Source organism: Poecilia latipinna, unplaced genomic scaffold (assembly GCF_001443285.1).
Source record: "Poecilia latipinna isolate Pla-1442-1.1 unplaced genomic scaffold, P_latipinna-1.0 Scaffold1, whole genome shotgun sequence".
Lineage (NCBI taxonomy): Eukaryota > Metazoa > Chordata > Actinopteri > Cyprinodontiformes > Poeciliidae > Poecilia > Poecilia latipinna.
The window spans coordinates 1,110,388-1,132,618 of NW_015112617.1; the positions used below are offsets into that span (position 1 = coordinate 1,110,388).

General features: G+C 38.7%; 1 protein-coding gene across 3 annotated transcripts in view; it reads left to right on the forward strand.

Annotated features, from left to right (window-relative positions):
* Positions 1–22,231, forward strand: part of cadm1b (cell adhesion molecule 1b) — a 275,050-nt gene that overhangs the window by 242,457 nt on the left and 10,362 nt on the right. For 2 of the 3 annotated variants that reach the window (XM_015037148.1, XM_015037234.1), the window contains one exon: positions 7,098–7,148. The exons of the other annotated variant lie outside the window; for it this stretch is intronic. In XM_015037148.1, the coding sequence (XP_014892634.1) occupies positions 7,098–7,148 (51 nt within the window). The remainder of the gene's footprint in view (positions 1–7,097; positions 7,149–22,231) is intronic. 3 annotated transcript variants of the gene reach the window in all.

Below are 22,231 nucleotides of genomic sequence, written 5' to 3' on the forward strand. Positions count from 1 at the left end.
CCTCCTCCTCCATGCTTCACGGTGGGAACCAGGCATGTAGAGTCCATCCGTTCACCTTTTCTGTGCCGCACAAAGACACGGTGGTTGGAATCAAAGATTTGGACTCATCAGACCAAAGCACATATTTCCACTGGTCTAATGTCCATTCCTTGTGTTCTTTAGCCCAAGCAAGTCTCTTCTGCTTGTTGCCTGTCCTTAGCAGAGGTTTCCTAGCAGCTATTCTACCATGAAGGCCTGATTCACACAGTCTCCTCTTAACAGTTGTTACAGAGATGAGTCTGCTGCTCTGTGTGGCATTGACCTGGTCTCTAATCTGAGCTGCTGTTAACCTGTGATTTCTGAGGCTGGTGACTCGGATGAACTTATCCTCCGCAGCAGAGGTGACTCTTGGTCTTCCTTTCCTGGGGCGGTCCTCATGTGAGCCAGTTTCTTTGTAACGCTTGATGGTTTTTGCGACTGAACTTGGGGGCAATTTCAAAGTTTTCCCAATTTTTTGGATTGAATGACCTTCATTTCTTAAAGTAATGATGATCACTCGTTTTTCTTTACTTAGCTGCTTTTGTCTTGCCGTAATACAAATTCTAACACTATATTCAGTAGGACTATCAGCTGTGTGTCCACCTGACTTCTGCACAACACAACTGATGGTCCCAACCCCATTTATAAGGCAAGAAATCCCACTTATTAACCTGACAGGGCACACCTGTGAAGTGAAAACCATTTCAGGTGACTACCTCTTGAAACTCATCAAGAGAATGCAGAAAGTGTGCAAAGCAGTAATATAAGGCGTATTTTCAGTTGTTTTACACTTTTTTGTTTAGTACATATTTCCACATGTGTTAATTCAATAGTTTTGATGCCTTCTGTGTGAATCTACGATGTCAATAGTCATGAAAATAAAGGAAACTCATTGAATGAGTAGGTGTGTCCAAACTTTTGGTCTGTACTGTATATATATATGAGCTGCTCAGTGCCTGAGCACTTATCCGTGCATCTGCCGGTGCTGATGATCCATCTGCCCGTCGCTCCATGTCCTCCTGCCAGCACACCCAGCCTCCATCTCTGCGTCTTCATGGTTCCATGCGGCCAAATGGCCGCCCACCTCCAGCTCTTCGGTGGTCCAGTCTGCACCGTTGCAAGCGTCCGGACTGGCCACAACTCCTTGACAATGACTCTGTGCGGGCCATGTTCCACCCACTATCTTTGTTGTTGATCATTTGTCACTTTGACCCCAACGCTGTATTCGTCCTGTCCTTCTGTGGCCTTTTCATAGATGAAGATGTACCCGTTGCTGCAAATGTCAGCTCCACAGTTGATATTAGCCAGTGATACCTGCTCATCCTCTGCCTTAAACACCAGCTCTCCACACATCAGATATGTGCAAAGGCTGCTGGTGTCAGAAGTTGTTGCCTGCTTCCAGCAAATGACTGAGGACAGATGGTATATCTGACTTCCAGTTTTTACAGGAACTTCAAGGGCTGGGTTAGGTACCACAGGATGTCCTTCCTCAGAGGAAACGTCATTGTTTGTAGCGTCCATGGTCTCAAAACTATCTGTGGAATTTTGAATTCCATCCTTAGAGTTTTCATCAACTGAAGATTCTTCCTCCGTTGAAGAATCAATAAAGATTATTTCAAAATTCATCAGACTTTCCTTGCTGTCACAGCTTGCTTGAACAGCCAGGTCGATGTGTTCATGGGGAATATAAACACTTTCAAAAGCATTAAAGTCTTCAAAAGTGTTTTCAGTGTTTACTTCAGTATCCCCAGCGCAAGCTTCCAAGTGCAGCTTTGTTTTGATTTCAGTAACACTTTCCAAATCAACTGTGTCCTCAGACGTCAAATCCTCCTTGATTGTTACTTCCTCAACTTCAGAGGAAGTTTCCATGTCTTCCGGCATAATCTCCTCAAAACAAAAGTACTTCCATCTATTGTCCTCTTTGCTTTCCACTAAAAGTCCTTCATCTTGTACCGAATCATCTCTGTGTTTTAAGTTTTCTTCGGCGACATCCTCAAAACAAAAGTACTTAAAACTTTCGTCAGAAGGGCTCTCTTCTGGAATTTCTTCATCCTTAGTCCTATATCCCAGGAGTTTTTCAACTCCCTTCGTCACGAGATAGCCAAGGCCCCAACCGATCGTAAGAATCATTTTTACTGCGCTGGAAATACTTTCTAAAATCACTCCTAGAAATTGTCTCTCTCGAAGAGTTCTACCTCCAACGAAGTTGAAAAGGGGATTCTTGTATTCCAAATGATGATAATAATCTTTTGATTATTTATGACATCATTGATGAGAACATTGATGACATGATGATGTCAAACAACCATGTGTCAGGTGCTTGTTTGTTTTAGTTGCTATGGAAACACAATGAGTTATGTATGATGTAAGACTACTGTCAATTAAAAATCCATTCGTAGACATCTAAATTTGTGAATGTAAGTCAATAACTGCATAAATTTAGGTTTTGTATTTGTCCTGTTTTCCAACTCAGACATACGTGTAGAAATCAAAGATTTTACCTATGAGAATACCCATAAGCAAATAAATTAATACAAATGTTTTTGATAGGTTTTGTAGAGAGAGTAAGTATTTTTCCGGAAGTTCGACACACATCAGTCACATTTAGAAACTGGCTCTAAGCCATCGGCTTGATCTATTTTGAACTGAGTGAGGAAGATCCTCTTAAACTTATCATGTCTTGCCTTAATTGCTTGGTCTGTTCATAAGGAAAACATTTACCAACATCTAATAATTATATTATTATTATTATTATTATTATTATTATTATTATTATTATTATTATTATTATTATTATTATTTTACATTTGAACAAAGTGACAAAGATGATTTACTAAGCAGATAATCAGCCAAAGAATTTTATGTTTAATCTCACCTTATTTATTTATTTTTTACCTTTTCTCATTCTCTAACACCCCCCCCATCTCAGCCTCTTTACTGTGTGTTTATGAATTGGCCCTTTGTGAAATCTTCTGTTTACTCTTTACCACTGCAGCATAAAGTGACACTCAAATCCAAAACATTTGCAATGGAGGTTTTGTTCTTAGTTTGTTTCTTTGATTCATCTCCAGCTAATGTTCCGGGCAAGAGGCAGGGTTCACCCTGGACAGGTCACCAGCCTGTCACAGGGCCACACAGAGACACCTGGGGACAATTTAGAGACACCAATTAGTCTGACAGTCAGTCAGACTGTGGTAGGAAGCCAGAGTACCCAGGGAGAACCAACCATGCACAGGGAGAACATGCAGACTCCATGCAGAAAGGCCCCAGGCTGGGAATCAAACCCAGAACCTTCTTGCTGCAAGGCAACAGCTCTGCCAACTGCACCACTTTGCAGCTGTGTTATTAAGCATGTTGCGATAAAAAAATAAAAAATAAAAAAGTAGCAGCATAGCAGCAAGTGTTCAGTCCTTTGTGGCACTTGAGTTTAGATCAGATTTCGATTAAGACCAGATCAGTTTTTGGTCTGTTGAACAGAAAAATGTTTTTACTCTCTTACCATAAAAACTAGGGTTTGATTTCCTTTCACACCTGGACTCAGTGAAAGAATGTCATGTAAATTCCATCTTCAAACGATATTTACTTTGAAAATTAGTAACATGTTAAATTCTTGTTAAATATTTTAGGCTATACGGATAATATTAAATAAATTTGAATATTATTGAAAAGTTAATTTATTTCAGGAACTTTATCATTAATTGAACACATTATGTAGATTAATTACACACATGGATATTTGATTTCCTTTATTTCTGTTAAGTGTGATGATTTTCCTCTAACAGTTCATGAAAACATGACATTTAAAATTAGATTATTGCCTCAGACCAATGAAAAATTTTACTTTTAAAAAACAGAAAAGTATGCCAAATAACTACTTAAAGGTTATTATTTTCAAAATCACAAGACTCATGAAGACATTTTTAATTATTGAGTATGACTGTCGTATCTGTGCTTTGAAAATGGCTGAACAGAACAACTAAGACTGGGTGAGTTTGAGAAAATATATTTTCAGGAACATAAACGAAACGTAGGAACATAAACAATGATGAGTCACAATGCTTTTATGAAATGCTGAGTGTAATGATTCTGTGTAACGATAGGCTGTTATAACCAAATGTATTTTTACATGAGAACATGTCAACCATTCATGAATGCATTAGTGTGGATTATCAGTCATGAGGACAAAACCATCCTAATGCTGGTGTTGGTCGTGTCTTTAGCTGGACTGATGTTATTACTCCTGTGCTGCTGCGGTTGTTACCACATCTTCTTGTTTTCCCTTTCTGAGGTCGGCAAGTAGGACAGGGCTTGTGCAGATCCACATGTGGTTAGAGCTCAGTAATCATTTATTTAACTGATTTTATCTATTTCAAAAAGTCCAAACTCAAAGAAACAAACTTAATTCACTGTTTATCCCAGTTTGTAAACAAGGACAAAGTTTAGTTTTAGGACAGAAAAGTCAAGCATCAGTTATTTCCTCAGGAAATTCAAGGCTATTGCTTCAAAACACCAACATGAGCTCAGGGTAGGAGGATTTTAACCCTTGTGTGTGCGAGACTGAAGCGATACAATTGATGTCGCCTCGGGGCCCATGCGGACCCCGCAGAGGTGAAAACCACACAGTTGATGCGTTATAGAGGAAGCCAACCTGCCGCTGCAACGGTGGTGTAGAGCAACACAAAACACAAACACCAGAGTTCACAGTAGATGCCGGCATGCAGCCGAGTGAACGCAGCTAGCTAGCTATCCGTCAGAAGGTTCAGCAAATCTGTTGTGGAAATCTGAGTTCAAACTGAAATGATGTTAAATATTTTTGGATTTTTGATTAGGAAAAAAAGAGGCGAACAAAAAACAAACATGAAAAACGTCTGACCTCAAAATAGAAAACATCAAACTTTTTACTATTTCCACCCATTAATCCAAAAACTGACATCTGATTATCAGCTTGAAAAAAAACATAACATTCATAACCATGATAAAGAAAATGTGCAGCAATTGATGCTAGGAGCAATTAGAAAATATATATAGATCCAAAAAGGTGTCTTTAATTAACATTAATGAGTAGATAGCTTTTATGTTTTATTTCATCACCAAACAGGGCATATCTCCATATAAAATTACCATTTTAAAAAGCACTCAAAGCTGAGAAATCAGTTCTCTAAATCAGTGACATACAGAATTTCTAAAATTTTACATTTATTTCTTTCAGTGTAAAATATTTTGTGATGTTTGATACTTTAATGAAAAAAAACATTTGCTGTACTTCTCCATTTATTCTGATAAAACAATAAAACAGCCTAATAAGCAATTATCACCAGTGGTCATTTACAACAAGCATTAAAGCATTAAACATTATAAAAACCTCATAATAATATCAGTGATCATGACACTATGCAGACTCAGAACACTTTGATACAAATACAATTATTATTACCATGACATAATAAGTTTTGCTCGAAGAAGGAAAATCAAACCAACCAAAAGAAAAAAGGCTTGCTTATTTGCTTATTAATAATATCAGCCAAAAATAATACTAATGGTCATTTAAAGAACAAATCAGACAAATAGACATCAATATTTCCTACTTTAAAAGGTTTGTTAATGTTTCTGTATGCTTTATTTTGAAATGCTGATATATTTTGACTAAAATACCAGCATGTTCCCATAACTTTTATACTTTCAGCTGTCTGACGCCACATTTTGAATATTAAATCAGGTGTTATGATCAGTTCCTCAGTACTTGAGTAGCTTACCAAGTACTTTTTACACTTGCTTAATCAAACGTGTTTGAGGTCTGCTACCCTGTTTGGAGTACAATTTTGGGGTACTCTAACCGACCTCTATGCTTTATGGATCACCTTTTAAAAACAAAAAACACCGCCATAAAATAATGTCTATCACTGCAGCGGACGTCCCACGTGCATGGACGACGCACCGTGGGGAGCGTCTCTTATTTTTATTTCTGAAAGGTGGCAACCCTAGTTGGCATGAAAAAATGAACAGATGGCTAACAGGATGTAGCGTTAGCCACTGTAGCTTCATGCTAACATCAGTTCCTTGCTGATGTTAGCTTTTGGCACGAGACACTACTGCTTCAAAAATGGGTTTATAAGTATTTTTTTTAACCCCAAGTCTGTTTAAAAACACATGTCAGATGCCAAGGTGTTCATAAAAGCACCAACAAGTTTGGAAATTTAAGTGTTCATAACGTTTTTATTAAGCTAGGCTATTAAAAGCATCAGGGATTTATTTATTAAGCAAAACACGTGTTAATAAAATCGAGTTCTTCTAAAGAAAACGAAATGGTTGTCTATGGAAAAAGTTTAAAGTTCTTGAAGGATTCTTTCTGAAAGGGTAGGTTTATTTTATTCACTGTTATTGGGTTATTTATTTATTTACATGTTTTTCATGAGAAAAAGACGGGGGAGGGGAATCATTTCCACCTGCATTTTTTTATCCAGTTCCTCACAAACATGTTGAGAAATGTATTTAAAGCAAATACAGATGAGGTTAGTAACTGTAAACAATTCATTAGAGCAATGTAAAAAGAAAAAATGCAACACAGTTGCCATAGATATAGACCAGGGATGATTCAATAGTTTCAAGAATGTTTTCTAAAAACACAGCTATTGATAGACTTTTTTCAATGTTTATCTGTTTTATTTATTCAAGGACGTATTTTTTGAGGTTTTAAAACAGTTTCCATGGACATTGTATGTCAAGCTCTCCACGAACGAATACGAAAACCAAACAAAAAAGATGTTTGGTAGTAGTTGATAGTATTTGGAGTTTGTCGTCTCTGCTGACATCTGACACTTTTATTGTTTAAAAACTTGGGGGGTGGAAAAAAACAAAAACAAACCCTGAACCTATCATTTGTAAATGCAGCCTCTCACCTACTAACATGTACTTTTAGCTCACACAGTAGCTTCAACATGTGCATGTTAGGATTTCTTTGGTTTGTTTGTTTTTTTTAAAATAGTGCAGCTTCTCATCTTCAGTGACTTTGTCTCTTTCTTTGCTCTTGTCTTTATTTCTTATACATGTTCTTTATTTTTTTTTCCACTCTTTTCATCTAGATGCTCCCACCACTATCCCTACACCCACCACCAACCCAGTCAACACGCAAGGTACTGTATTTCCCCACTACTGTCCCTCTCAGCAAAAACAAATGTGTGTGTGTGTGATAGAGAAAGCTTGCATGCATGTGTGATGGGAAGAAAGAGAACAAGGGCTCGTACCTACAGTGGAAGGGAGACGGTGGCTAGCCAGTTTAAATTAGATAGCGCTGTTGATAGGTGACAGTGAGGACGCGCAGTGCGGGACAGTCGGAGACACCCGTCACGGCCGTCTCCCCGCTCGTGCATTTGATCAGAGGGAAAATTTGCGACGCTGCTTCGCCGCTGTGTTATCTTATCGGCATCTGCAGCTATATATCTCAACTGGACCCGTCCGTCACGTTGTAATGCCCGTTACATCCCCTCTACAAATGCCAGTCACATTTTGTCTCGGCGAGCATCAATAACTGTTTTCCCGCTGACTGACAGAAAGTAGCTTATTTTGCCGCGCTAACAGCGTAGCAACCTCTTGCGTCATTTTTTTATGCTTAGGTTTACCTCTGCTGCTGCAAAAAGAGTGTTTCAGCACAAACCATTATTTTCTTTTTTTTTTTTTTAAGGCTATTATTTCAAAAGCAGTGTTAAGGCTAGACAGATGGTGAGGCAACCTTGGGAGTTGACATTTGGATATGCCAGAATGTGACATTTTAATACAAAAAAAAAAATCTCTTTAAAGAATAGATCGGTTTATCAATAGCTGCTTTAAAGATATGGCAATTTTTCTTTTGTCGTGGGCACTCTGCAATTCATTTAGTTAAAAAAAAATTAAATAATAAGAATCCAAGGCGACCAATAATACGTTAAAAAAAAAAAAAAAACTCAGGAGTGAGACTAGATCAAAAGCAAACGTATTCTAATGAGGCGACTCTAGATAACATTCATTTACGCTTTCATTTGATCAAAGAAAAAAAAGCTGACATTTTAGCTCTATTTTTGTGCGTCGGATAAAAATAGCGGCAGGTAAATCTCTCTTGAAAATGAAGCAACTTTTTTCCCTCTGGTTTCTCCTTCAGACCTGCCTCTCCTCTGTGACAAACGGCAAATCCGAAGCGCTGCAGATCAGCGATCGTCCTCTAACGGTTAAAACCTCAGTCAGCTTACCGACTCTCTCTGGGAGTGGCGGAGTCAAACGGGACGCTGCTTTGCACATCTGTTACATTATGTTGCAGTTTTCCATAAGCCTCTCTCCTTTTGAGTCACCGTGATGCTGCCGTCTCTGTTTTGTGCTAAAACATTCCGAGGAGACGGGCCCCAAAGCGGATTTGGCGTGATTTATGTGAAACATGCTGGGAGGCTGTAATTGAGCTTCCTTGCAGTTCGCTGCTCTCCTAAATACTCCTGTGTCACAGGGCAGTTCTGAGCTAGCTTGTGGTAGATTGCTCTGCTCTACCTTAATTAGCATAACGCCACAGTGTAGCATTTCTGTCCTGCCAATGAGTAAATATAGCTTTGTTGGAATAAACATGCCACCACTGAGGAATTGTTCTTCCTAGAGAGACACATCCACAGCTACTCGGAGATCCTGATTTTAAAGCCAGTGTCTGTACGTCCTCTGGTCCAAATTTAGTGTTGCCTTAGAAATATTTAAGGCAATGTTATGTTTTCAAGAAAAAGTTGCCAGTTTTCATCTTTGATGCTGTGTCTCTGTTTCAGAGGACTTGATAAAAACTTTGAGCTATATGTAGTGGGTATTTGGATATCTGTACTCACAGAGTCCATTGGGTAAATTCTTTATCTTGGTCACGAACCACTAATGTGAGCGCTTGTGCCACATCTCCATGGCAACCCCTAACATGAGGACACGACATGAGGAAGAAAAATAAAACGAAGCAAGAAAAGTAACAGCAAGTTGACCAAATCTATGCCAAAGACACAGCGGATAGATTTTTAGTACCTAAAGCTGTGGTGGTTTGGGGTTCCCAAACTTTTCCAATTTTAGTTTCCATTTTAGCAGGGGTTTTTTTTTTTGCATCAGAATCCTCCACAGGTGGGCTACTGGATACTTCCTTAAGTCTTTTCCATGTCAGAAACGTTTCCGTCTCTTGCTTGCTACGCCGGGCTGAGGAGCAACTCGGCAGAGTGATNATTATTTTACATTTGAACAAAGTGACAAAGATGATTTACTAAGCAGATAATCAGCCAAAGAATTTTATGTTTAATCTCACCTTATTTATTTATTTTTTACCTTTTCTCATTCTCTAACACCCCCCCCATCTCAGCCTCTTTACTGTGTGTTTATGAATTGGCCCTTTGTGAAATCTTCTGTTTACTCTTTACCACTGCAGCATAAAGTGACACTCAAATCCAAAACATTTGCAATGGAGGTTTTGTTCTTAGTTTGTTTCTTTGATTCATCTCCAGCTAATGTTCCGGGCAAGAGGCAGGGTTCACCCTGGACAGGTCACCAGCCTGTCACAGGGCCACACAGAGACACCTGGGGACAATTTAGAGACACCAATTAGTCTGACAGTCAGTCAGACTGTGGTAGGAAGCCAGAGTACCCAGGGAGAACCAACCATGCACAGGGAGAACATGCAAACTCCATGCAGAAACACCGGGGCCGGGAATTGAACCCAGAACCTTCTTGCTGCAAGGCAACAGCTCTGCCAACTGCACCACTTTGCAGCTGTGTTATTAAGCATGTTGCGATAAAAAAATAAAAAATAAAAAAGTAGCAGCATAGCAGCAACCGTTCAGTCCTTTGTGGGACTTGAGTTAATGTTAGATTTAAATTAAGACCAGATCAGTTTTTGGTCTGTTGAACAGAAAAATGTTTTTACTCTCTTACCATAAAAACTAGGGTTTGATTTCCTTTCACACCTGGACTCAGTGAAAGAATGTCATGTAAATTCCATCTTCAAACGATATTTACTTTGAAAATTAGTAACATGTTAAATTCTTGTTAAATATTTTAGGCTATACGGATAATATTCAATACATTTGAATATTATTGAAAAGTTCATTTATTTCAGGAACTTTATCACTAATTGAACACATTATGTAGATTAATTACACACATGGATATTTGATTTCCTTTATTTCTGTTAAGTGTGATGATTTTCCTCTAACAGTTCATGAAAACATGACATTTAAAATTAGATTATTGCCTCAGACCAATGAAAAATTTTACTTTTAAAAAACAGAAAAGTATGCCAAATAACTACTTAAAGGTTATTATTTTCAAAATCACAAGACTCATGAAGACATTTTTAATTATTGAGTATGACTGTCGTATCTGTGCTTTGAAAATGGCTGAACAGAACAAATAAGACTGGGTGAGATTGAGAAAATATATTTTCAGGAACATAAACGAAACGTAGGAACATAAACAATGATGAGTCACAATGCTTTTATGAAATGCTGAGTGTAATGATTCTGTGTAACGATAGGCTGTTATAACCAAATGTATTTTTACATGAGAACATGTCAACCATTCATGAATGCATTAGTGTGGATTATCAGTCATGAGGACAAAACCATCCTAATGCTGGTGTTGGTCGTGTCTTTAGCTGGACTGATGTTATTACTCCTGTGCTGCTGCGGTTGTTACCACATCTTCTTGTTTTCCCTTTCTGAGGTCGGCAAGTAGGACAGGGCTTGTGCAGATCCACATGTGGTTAGAGCTCAGTAATCATTTATTTAACTGATTTTATCTATTTCAAAAAGTCCAAACTCAAAGAAACAAACTTAATTCACTGTTTATCCCAGTTTGTAAACAAGGACAAAGTTTAGTTTTAGGACAGAAAAGTCAAGCATCAGTTATTTCCTCAGGAAATTCAAGGCTATTGCTTCAAAACACCAACATGAGCTCAGGGTAGGAGGATTTTAACCCTTGTGTGTGCGAGACTGAAGCGATACAATTGATGTCGCCTCGGGGCCCATGCGGACCCCGCAGAGGTGAAAACCACACAGTTGATGCGTTATAGAGGAAGCCAACCTGCCGCTGCAACGGTGGTGTAGAGCAACACAAAACACAAACACCAGAGTTCACAGTAGATGCCGGCATGCAGCCGAGTGAACGCAGCTAGCTAGCTATCCGTCAGAAGGTTCAGCAAATCTGTTGTGGAAATCTGAGTTCAAACTGAAATGATGTTAAATATTTTTGGATTTTTGATTAGGAAAAAAAGAGGCGAACAAAAAACAAACATGAAAAACGTCTGACCTCAAAATAGAAAACATCAAACTTTTTACTATTTCCACCCATTAATCCAAAAACTGACATCTGATTATCAGCTTGAAAAAAAACATAACATTCATAACCATGATAAAGAAAATGTGCAGCAATTGATGCTAGGAGCAATTAGAAAATATATATAGATCCAAAAAGGTGTCTTTAATTAACATTAATGAGTAGATAGCTTTTATGTTTTATTTCATCACCAAACAGGGCATATCTCCATATAAAATTACCATTTTAAAAAGCACTCAAAGCTGAGAAATCAGTTCTCTAAATCAGTGACATACAGAATTTCTAAAATTTTACATTTATTTCTTTCAGTGTAAAATATTTTGTGATGTTTGATACTTTAATGAAAAAAAACATTTGCTGTACTTCTCCATTTATTCTGATAAAACAATAAAACAGCCTAATAAGCAATTATCACCAGTGGTCATTTACAACAAGCATTAAAGCATTAAACATTATAAAAACCTCATAATAATATCAGTGATCATGACACTATGCAGACTCAGAACACTTTGATACAAATACAATTATTATTACCATGACATAATAAGTTTTGCTCGAAGAAGGAAAATCAAACCAACCAAAAGAAAAAAGGCTTGCTTATTTGCTTATTAATAATATCAGCCAAAAATAATACTAATGGTCATTTAAAGAACAAATCAGACAAATAGACATCAATATTTCCTACTTTAAAAGGTTTGTTAATGTTTCTGTATGCTTTATTTTGAAATGCTGATATATTTTGACTAAAATACCAGCATGTTCCCATAACTTTTATACTTTCAGCTGTCTGACGCCACATTTTGAATATTAAATCAGGTGTTATGATCAGTTCCTCAGTACTTGAGTAGCTTACCAAGTACTTTTTACACTTGCTTAATCAAACGTGTTTGAGGTCTGCTACCCTGTTTGGAGTACAATTTTGGGGTACTCTAACCGACCTCTATGCTTTATGGATCACCTTTTAAAAACAAAAAACACCGCCATAAAATAATGTCTATCACTGCAGCGGACGTCCCACGTGCATGGACGACGCACCGTGGGGAGCGTCTCTTATTTTTATTTCTGAAAGGTGGCAACCCTAGTTGGCATGAAAAAATGAACAGATGGCTAACAGGATGTAGCGTTAGCCACTGTAGCTTCATGCTAACATCAGTTCCTTGCTGATGTTAGCTTTTGGCACGAGACACTACTGCTTCAAAAATGGGTTTATAAGTATTTTTTTTAACCCCAAGTCTGTTTAAAAACACATGTCAGATGCCAAGGTGTTCATAAAAGCACCAACAAGTTTGGAAATTTAAGTGTTCATAACGTTTTTATTAAGCTAGGCTATTAAAAGCATCAGGGATTTATTTATTAAGCAAAACACGTGTTAATAAAATCGAGTTCTTCTAAAGAAAACGAAATGGTTGTCTATGGAAAAAGTTTAAAGTTCTTGAAGGATTCTTTCTGAAAGGGTAGGTTTATTTTATTCACTGTTATTGGGTTATTTATTTATTTACATGTTTTTCATGAGAAAAAGACGGGGGAGGGGAATCATTTCCACCTGCATTTTTTTATCCAGTTCCTCACAAACATGTTGAGAAATGTATTTAAAGCAAATACAGATGAGGTTAGTAACTGTAAACAATTCATTAGAGCAATGTAAAAAGAAAAAATGCAACACAGTTGCCATAGATATAGACCAGGGATGATTCAATAGTTTCAAGAATGTTTTCTAAAAACACAGCTATTGATAGACTTTTTTCAATGTTTATCTGTTTTATTTATTCAAGGACGTATTTTTTGAGGTTTTAAAACAGTTTCCATGGACATTGTATGTCAAGCTCTCCACGAACGAATACGAAAACCAAACAAAAAAGATGTTTGGTAGTAGTTGATAGTATTTGGAGTTTGTCGTCTCTGCTGACATCTGACACTTTTATTGTTTAAAAACTTGGGGGGTGGAAAAAAACAAAAACAAACCCTGAACCTATCATTTGTAAATGCAGCCTCTCACCTACTAACATGTACTTTTAGCTCACACAGTAGCTTCAACATGTGCATGTTAGGATTTCTTTGGTTTGTTTGTTTTTTTTAAAATAGTGCAGCTTCTCATCTTCAGTGACTTTGTCTCTTTCTTTGCTCTTGTCTTTATTTCTTATACATGTTCTTTATTTTTTTTTCCACTCTTTTCATCTAGATGCTCCCACCACTATCCCTACACCCACCACCAACCCAGTCAACACGCAAGGTACTGTATTTCCCCACTACTGTCCCTCTCAGCAAAAACAAATGTGTGTGTGTGTGATAGAGAAAGCTTGCATGCATGTGTGATGGGAAGAAAGAGAACAAGGGCTCGTACCTACAGTGGAAGGGAGACGGTGGCTAGCCAGTTTAAATTAGATAGCGCTGTTGATAGGTGACAGTGAGGACGCGCAGTGCGGGACAGTCGGAGACACCCGTCACGGCCGTCTCCCCGCTCGTGCATTTGATCAGAGGGAAAATTTGCGACGCTGCTTCGCCGCTGTGTTATCTTATCGGCATCTGCAGCTATATATCTCAACTGGACCCGTCCGTCACGTTGTAATGCCCGTTACATCCCCTCTACAAATGCCAGTCACATTTTGTCTCGGCGAGCATCAATAACTGTTTTCCCGCTGACTGACAGAAAGTAGCTTATTTTGCCGCGCTAACAGCGTAGCAACCTCTTGCGTCATTTTTTTATGCTTAGGTTTACCTCTGCTGCTGCAAAAAGAGTGTTTCAGCACAAACCATTATTTTCTTTTTTTTTTTTTTAAGGCTATTATTTCAAAAGCAGTGTTAAGGCTAGACAGATGGTGAGGCAACCTTGGGAGTTGACATTTGGATATGCCAGAATGTGACATTTTAATACAAAAAAAAAAATCTCTTTAAAGAATAGATCGGTTTATCAATAGCTGCTTTAAAGATATGGCAATTTTTCTTTTGTCGTGGGCACTCTGCAATTCATTTAGTTAAAAAAAAATTAAATAATAAGAATCCAAGGCGACCAATAATACGTTAAAAAAAAAAAAAAACTCAGGAGTGAGACTAGATCAAAAGCAAACGTATTCTAATGAGGCGACTCTAGATAACATTCATTTACGCTTTCATTTGATCAAAGAAAAAAAAGCTGACATTTTAGCTCTATTTTTGTGCGTCGGATAAAAATAGCGGCAGGTAAATCTCTCTTGAAAATGAAGCAACTTTTTTCCCTCTGGTTTCTCCTTCAGACCTGCCTCTCCTCTGTGACAAACGGCAAATCCGAAGCGCTGCAGATCAGCGATCGTCCTCTAACGGTTAAAACCTCAGTCAGCTTACCGACTCTCTCTGGGAGTGGCGGAGTCAAACGGGACGCTGCTTTGCACATCTGTTACATTATGTTGCAGTTTTCCATAAGCCTCTCTCCTTTTGAGTCACCGTGATGCTGCCGTCTCTGTTTTGTGCTAAAACATTCCGAGGAGACGGGCCCCAAAGCGGATTTGGCGTGATTTATGTGAAACATGCTGGGAGGCTGTAATTGAGCTTCCTTGCAGTTCGCTGCTCTCCTAAATACTCCTGTGTCACAGGGCAGTTCTGAGCTAGCTTGTGGTAGATTGCTCTGCTCTACCTTAATTAGCATAACGCCACAGTGTAGCATTTCTGTCCTGCCAATGAGTAAATATAGCTTTGTTGGAATAAACATGCCACCACTGAGGAATTGTTCTTCCTAGAGAGACACATCCACAGCTACTCGGAGATCCTGATTTTAAAGCCAGTGTCTGTACGTCCTCTGGTCCAAATTTAGTGTTGCCTTAGAAATATTTAAGGCAATGTTATGTTTTCAAGAAAAAGTTGCCAGTTTTCATCTTTGATGCTGTGTCTCTGTTTCAGAGGACTTGATAAAAACTTTGAGCTATATGTAGTGGGTATTTGGATATCTGTACTCACAGAGTCCATTGGGTAAATTCTTTATCTTGGTCACGAACCACTAATGTGAGCGCTTGTGCCACATCTCCATGGCAACCCCTAACATGAGGACACGACATGAGGAAGAAAAATAAAACGAAGCAAGAAAAGTAACAGCAAGTTGACCAAATCTATGCCAAAGACACAGCGGATAGATTTTTAGTACCTAAAGCTGTGGTGGTTTGGGGTTCCCAAACTTTTCCAATTTTAGTTTCCATTTTAGCAGGGGTTTTTTTTTTTTGCATCAGAATCCTCCACAGGTGGGCTACTGGATACTTCCTTAAGTCTTTTCCATGTCAGAAACGTTTCCGTCTCTTGCTTGCTACGCCGGGCTGAGGAGCAACTCGGCAGAGTGATAAATTTGGCAACCAATCAAAAAAGAAAAATAAGCATGAGCTAAAAACATGTCAGTAAGGTAAAGCACGTAAACCGCAAATCAGTAAAACATGTATCAATGGAATATCAAATATAGCAACAGCAAAAAGTTGTATAAATAATAGTAATAGTGTAGTTACAGTGGGTGGGGTGGGTTAGCAACCTGCTACAAACTACCTTAAGCTACCGAACCAGACAAAGACAACATTCATGTCAGGTTTGTTTGTATAACAATATAACAGTTGTATAGATGGGCTTTCAGCCTTGATTGAAAGGAACTCAGGGTTTCAGCCGTTTTGCAGTTTTCTGGAAGTTTGTTTCGGATTAGACGAGCATAGAAACTGAATGCTGCTCCTCCATGCTTGGCTCTGATTTTACAAATGCAAAGTAGACATGAACAAGAAGACCTGGTTACAAACCAGGTCTTCTTGAATGTATTTTTGTGCTGAGTCATGATGACCAGCTTACAAACCGCACACAAGCGCAACTGCTACACGGTTGACATAGCAGTAACTCAATAGCAACGTTACTTAAATCGAACGTGACACCATGCAGATGCTCTGTCTCCACTAATGAAGATTTGCTCACCTCAGGATGCTGAATGCCTGATTGACCTGCTGAGTAATTCAGATAATCGTTTGGCCAATTGGGGGAAATCATGACCTTTTTTGAGCTTTGAAATGTCATCTCAAAATGATAAGGATTTTAAAAAGACAACTGTTACATGATAGCATAAGTAAACAATATAAATAAACCTGATTTTTAATTGCATGCATGAGATTTGATATGTGTTTTCCAAATATTTAATTCACATTTTTTTCTCTATTGTTTTTATCTTGTTTATTTGTTATTGGGTTGTTTTTTTTAGCTTTGGTTGAACAAACACAACCTCATCTCCTCCCATGAAGAAATAAAAAAAGGACACCACTTTCCCACTATAGAGTAAAAAAAAAAACATATAACTGGCTTTTTAGAGTTAGTTTCTTTTTCGTCATAGTTCTTATATGGAAATCTGTTTGTTTTTCTGAAATACGATTCAAGTCGCTATATTTATATCTTGCTTGCAATTTTCTCCTTTAGTTGTGACTTCAGAAGTGTCAGTGCCAAATCCTAATATTGTCTTGTGCAATGAAAGAGCAAATGTCATAACAAAGCACAGAAACTCACAGCGGTTTGTCTTCTGCGTTTGTTGTTTCATGTTCAGAAAGTTTTGCTGGAAATTATATCATCAGGTCGCTCGGAGTCTTCCTAGATGCAGAGAGTGTGTGTGGGCGGGTAGACCACTGGGGAGAGATAAGTCACTGTTTTAAAAAGAACATTTCTTTCATGTGTTTGAAAGTTTTCAGGCCTCGTGTCTCGACATGTGTCGCCGTTGAATATTTAAAGAAGTCTGAAAAGCTTCTCGCTTCCGACTTTGTCTCAAGTCAGAGACGACGCGGGTGTGTTTAAGGTGTAGCCGCCAATCCGAGCAGCTTAAATGATTTTTAGCATCAGATCCAAGATGGGGGCCAACATCGAAACGAGCATTAGCAGGCCCCGATTTTCTTTTCTTGCGGTTGCGTTTCGTCCGGGGAGAGGGGGATATAACCGCGGATCTCTAGCTCTGAAGGAGAGCAGAGAGTCTGCCGTGATAATGCTTGAGCTCCTCAGATGCTCACAGACGATCCAAAGCAGGGACATCATATCCTAGGTAAGCCTCCAGTAAACCCGAGGCGTTGAGGAGAGCCAGAGGAGGGTAGACATGAAAGAGGGAAGACACGAAACAAAGACTTGTGTTGTTGACTTGATTGAGAACACCCGTTTCTGCAGATCGTGCTGCTGTTGGACCCCGCCGGATTAATCCGACTGACAGAAAGTGTCTGTCGCCCCTATAGATAAATTTCCTTTTATTTCTTATTCTCCTACTGGTTTATTTTTATTTCTAATATTTGACTTGCTTAAAATGGCTAAGTAAAAACCAAAGTGGGCTTGTAAGACGCATTTCCCCCCTGATAGACTTTGTTTTGTTTTGGTGCTTCTTGGATGCACTTTATTGTTTCAGCTAAACAAACCCTTTTTAAAATCAGCCTGAGTGAAAGTAAAAATGTAGCTTTCAAGAGAAGATTTCATTTATTAAGGGAGAGAAAAAAAAAACCTCTCCAAACAAACCTGGCCCTCTCTGGAAATCAAATCAATTGTTGCTTAATCCAAATAACAAGTAGTGCCACCAATTGCTAACATCTCAGTGCGATTGAAGTCCAGACCTCGAGATAGACACTTTATAACCAATATTTTTTTCCTGCATTGTTACTTTTGTATGTTTTTAAGACGTTCACAGTGGAGTATTTCAAATCTGATGGCTGGACTTTCTCTTTCCAAGCATTATCTTAGAGAACTGAACTTACGGCAGGGATGCAAATCTGTCAGCACCTAGTGATTCAGTTTGATTCAGATTTTTAGGATCATGATTTGATTTAGAAACGCAGTTTTTATTATTCAAATGGCCAAGAGATTTAGTTTAAATTATGTGACTGACAAGAGGAAAGGACAGTGCAAACAAATAGGCCATTTATTAAAAACAATTCAGTAGGGTTGTGCTGTGGTGGCACAGGGGTTCAGCACAACCCTCATATGGAGGCCTTAGTCCTCGACGCAGCTGTCGCAGGTTCAATTCCCAGCCTTGGCAACCTTTGATGCATGTCTTCCCCCTTCTCTCATTACCCACTTTCCTGTCAGTTAACTATCAAATAAAGGCCCACTAGAGCCAATAAGAAAAAAAATAAAAATTCAGTGAAAGTTCCATTCTGTATCAAGTTTATCTTTAAACAAAAATAAGTTTGTGCATAAAATTCTGTAACTTAAACCACCAGGGTTACCGTGCCTTCACACTAAACTCGTTTCATGCGGCTGCTTTACGTTCAAAGTCTATATTAAGGCGCGTTTAGAGCAACTAGAGCAGCACAGTTTGAAGCCTTTGGAGCGTTTGATGCGTCAACACATCCGACGAACAGGCCGGCAACCGAAAACAACCGTAGAGCGAGTCTGATGCGTTTGGTGTGAAAGCATCGTTAGGTTAGCTTAGCTGCCTGGCTTGTTCTTAAATTTTAAAAAGTACCAAAAACATAATTTTACAAAAAAAAAAAAACGAAAGAAAAAGTAGACTAAAAATAATTTTTGAGCATTTTTAATTGATTTTAAATTCCCAGAACCAGTTCATGGTTCTGTTAGTGAGGGGATGTTTTCCAGGTCCGACAGCACCAAAGCAACTCCAGGCTACTACGCTACCACCAACATGCTTGACTGTGGGTAGGTTTATTTTCTGAGAGGCTGTTTGGATCATGAAGGATGTAGAAGAACATTCACCTTTTACTAAAAGCTCCATTGTAGAATGCAGGATAGTTTTCCAAAATGATTGTGGATTGCTGTGATATTTCCTTTGGCAGTGGTTTCCTCCATCCCATTTTTTCTGCCCAGTTTCTCTCTTCTGTTGTTGGATCTTGACTATTAACCTGAACAGAGGCAGGTTAACGTCCTGGGCTTTCGATGTTGCTTGTGTCTGTTTTGGACTCTTTTGACTGACTCGTCAATGCACTTTGGGGTAATTTTGGTAGACTGGCCACTTCTGGGACAGTTTTCCTTTGTTAAATGTTTTGGGCATTTAAGGATAATGACTCTCTCTGTGGTGCGTTTGAGTCCCACAGCGTTACAAATGGTTTTGTGACCCTTTGTAGACCAATAGATGTGAAGAGTTTGTTTTTCCATCTGTTTTTTTTTTTGTTTTTTAATATCCGGGCTGGATGCGTTGCTTCATATTCTCAGGTTCTATTTAACCAATTTCTGCAAATATCCAGCCTGGCTGATGAAAATTAATTTAGGTTAGTTAATTCACGCCTTGACTAAACAAGAACATCAGTTTAGGTCACCTCTTTTCCTTTAATCAGCAAAAGTGTCATTTGAAAACTCAACTTTTACGGTTTCACACAAAAGTTTTTCAAATTTTACACTCAACACTTAGGAGAATGAAAATTTTACGATGAAAGATGATCGTATTTATGAATAACGAGCATTTAAAAAATAAAAAAATAAAGAGCATTTATGGTGACTGATTGTTTTTCTTTGCTCTTTTTCTTTTCCATTGTGCATTAAAATAACCAAATAACTTTTTTTTCCTCTTAAAAAAATTTCCAAAGGCTGCACTTCAAGAGTGTCAAGTGAACTATTTCACGTTGCAAATGTCTGAATTTACACATCACCCACTGCTTTTATTAACTGCCTGTAAGAGCTTTGCCAGCTAACAAAGTAGACATGAATTTTACTCGGGCCTCCTCGGCTCGCCCTGCGGACCTAATCTGTGAGCGGCTATATAAATTTCGTTGCTGTTTTGGCTAAGCCGTGAGGAATTGTGCGGATCCTCGTAACTTTTGCAAGGGGTGCAGAGAAACATAAATGATTTCAGGGTCATTCTCATGACTCCTCTCAACAAAATGTGCTTATGCTCAGACCAAAACCGTCTTGTGATGGTATTTCAGGAATGCACAGGCTGTTTTAAGGCTGTGGTTAACTCTTTTTCTTTCTTTTTTTTTCTCAGTCCTGAGGTTTCCACTGGAGTTTATTGGCTGGATGCTTGACTGTTTAACCGCTATAATAACTTTTTCAATGCTGACTGTGGCACATGCTAAGTAATATAGCGTATTACCTGCACAAGCAAGTGCTTAGTTGTGTTATGAGATTATTTAGTGTTCAAAAGTACCAGATAAACTTGACGTTTCGTTGTTTTTTATGTGTTTTTCACCATCATCATCACTGTTTTAGAAATTGTAGTTAGTTTTATTGTTCTCATTTTTTCTCCCTTTCCTGATAAGTTTATTTTTCAGTCATGCCTAGGTTCTTAGACAATTTTTCTCCCATTATTTATTCAGCTTTTAATGGAACAACATACTTTAAGGTCTATTCTAATTGGTCTCCAGACAATTCGCAGTGAAATCTCCCTTAAGTTAAAACAAGCAATTTACTCCACCAGGGTGAGTGTGTGTGTGTGTGTGTGTGTGTGTTTAACAGAGATAAAGATGCTCATCCAGATCTCCTTTTTTTATACCACATTTTACCACAAGGTTGAACATAGAAAGTTATGTGCCAAAACACTAATGCTGTGACCTCATTTTTCTTTCCTTGTAAAGAATAGTTTTAAAACACCCGTACCATGTGCATCTTCAAGAAAAGAACCTATATTTCTTCTTCTTATTATTATTATTATTATTATAAGCTAGTTCTTTGCCTGGATATTTTCTTGGTAAAAAAAAAAAAAAAAAGTTCTTGCTTTTTTATTTTGTAAAATCTCAAAAGACACACTGGCATCTCATGGAGCAGTTCAAGCTCACATCCGCATTTTCAGAGGCCTCGTCACTTCCGTCGAATGTCATTATGTTTATATATCAAATAGTTTCATAGGCTGTTCAACTTTTTGAATGTATTTAGTGATCAAGCCTTTGCACTGAGTTTCACCTGTGGTGGTGTGGAAGCGTCTTTGGGGGACCAGGCCGTTGTTCCTGAGAGGAAAAAGTCTTGCTTAGATACAGGTTGGGATGAATGGGCCAATTAGAGGCACGTTCTAAAAGGAAGCGCGTGATGAGATTAGATAACTTTACATTATCTATTTGTGTAATGGAGAAAGGAAAAAAATGAAGCATTTTTAGACTGCTTTGAGGTCCTTGTGCAGCAAAGATGTCACTTGTTCAGTGGTTTAGTTTTGAAATAGTAATGTTTGCAAGCGCCTCCGTTTACCTTGAGCGCTTCCTTTCCACATTTTACGCGCTTGCTCGTTTTGGTCTGCCACATAAAATTCGAATAAAACAAGCCGCGTGTTGGTTGTAGTGCGAGGACGCGTTGGAAAAGTTCAAGGGACGTGAACGCTCTGGTTTTGTGAAGACGTGCGACTTTCCCGTGAGAAGGTTGGGTGTGTAGCATTAGCTGAAAACAAAAGGATAAAAGAGAGGAAAGCTGAAATGATACGCCCCTGTAATAAACCTGGGGAAGAGCCGCGGCGGTCTGATCTCGTCGCTGACAGCAGACCCTCTAATAGGATGCTCTGCTACTGACCAGAGCGGCAATTAGTCATTCCGGCGCGGAGATGGAAAAGGTGCGACTGTAAAGCATGTGACAGTGGGACTTGAGCGGAGCAGATCTCCCAGCCGCACAGACACGGGCATCAGTTGCAAATCCTCTTTATTCTCCCATAAATCCCCACGGTTGCGCGCATCCTGTCAGGACGCCGGTGTGGACATGTCAGCGCTCTCTGATCGAGCCGCTAGCACAGCGAGGGAGAGCGGGAGGGGAGGAAAAAAAAGAGTGAGAGAGAGCGAGAAGGAGAAAGAGCTGCACCGGGGATGTGGACAGCAGCCAGACACATTACAGACATAATCAAATTCTACTTGATTCAAGTGCGAGGCCACAAAAGGCTGCCATAATGATACCGTCTCTCATTTGGAGATTTTCTTCCCACTCCGAGCACCTTCTGTTGTTACAAATGCAAAAACAGTTCGGCGAGCTGCAGGGAAACTTAATCCTGGATTTGTTAGCGCGCCAAGTGACAAACCGATCCACATAGGAA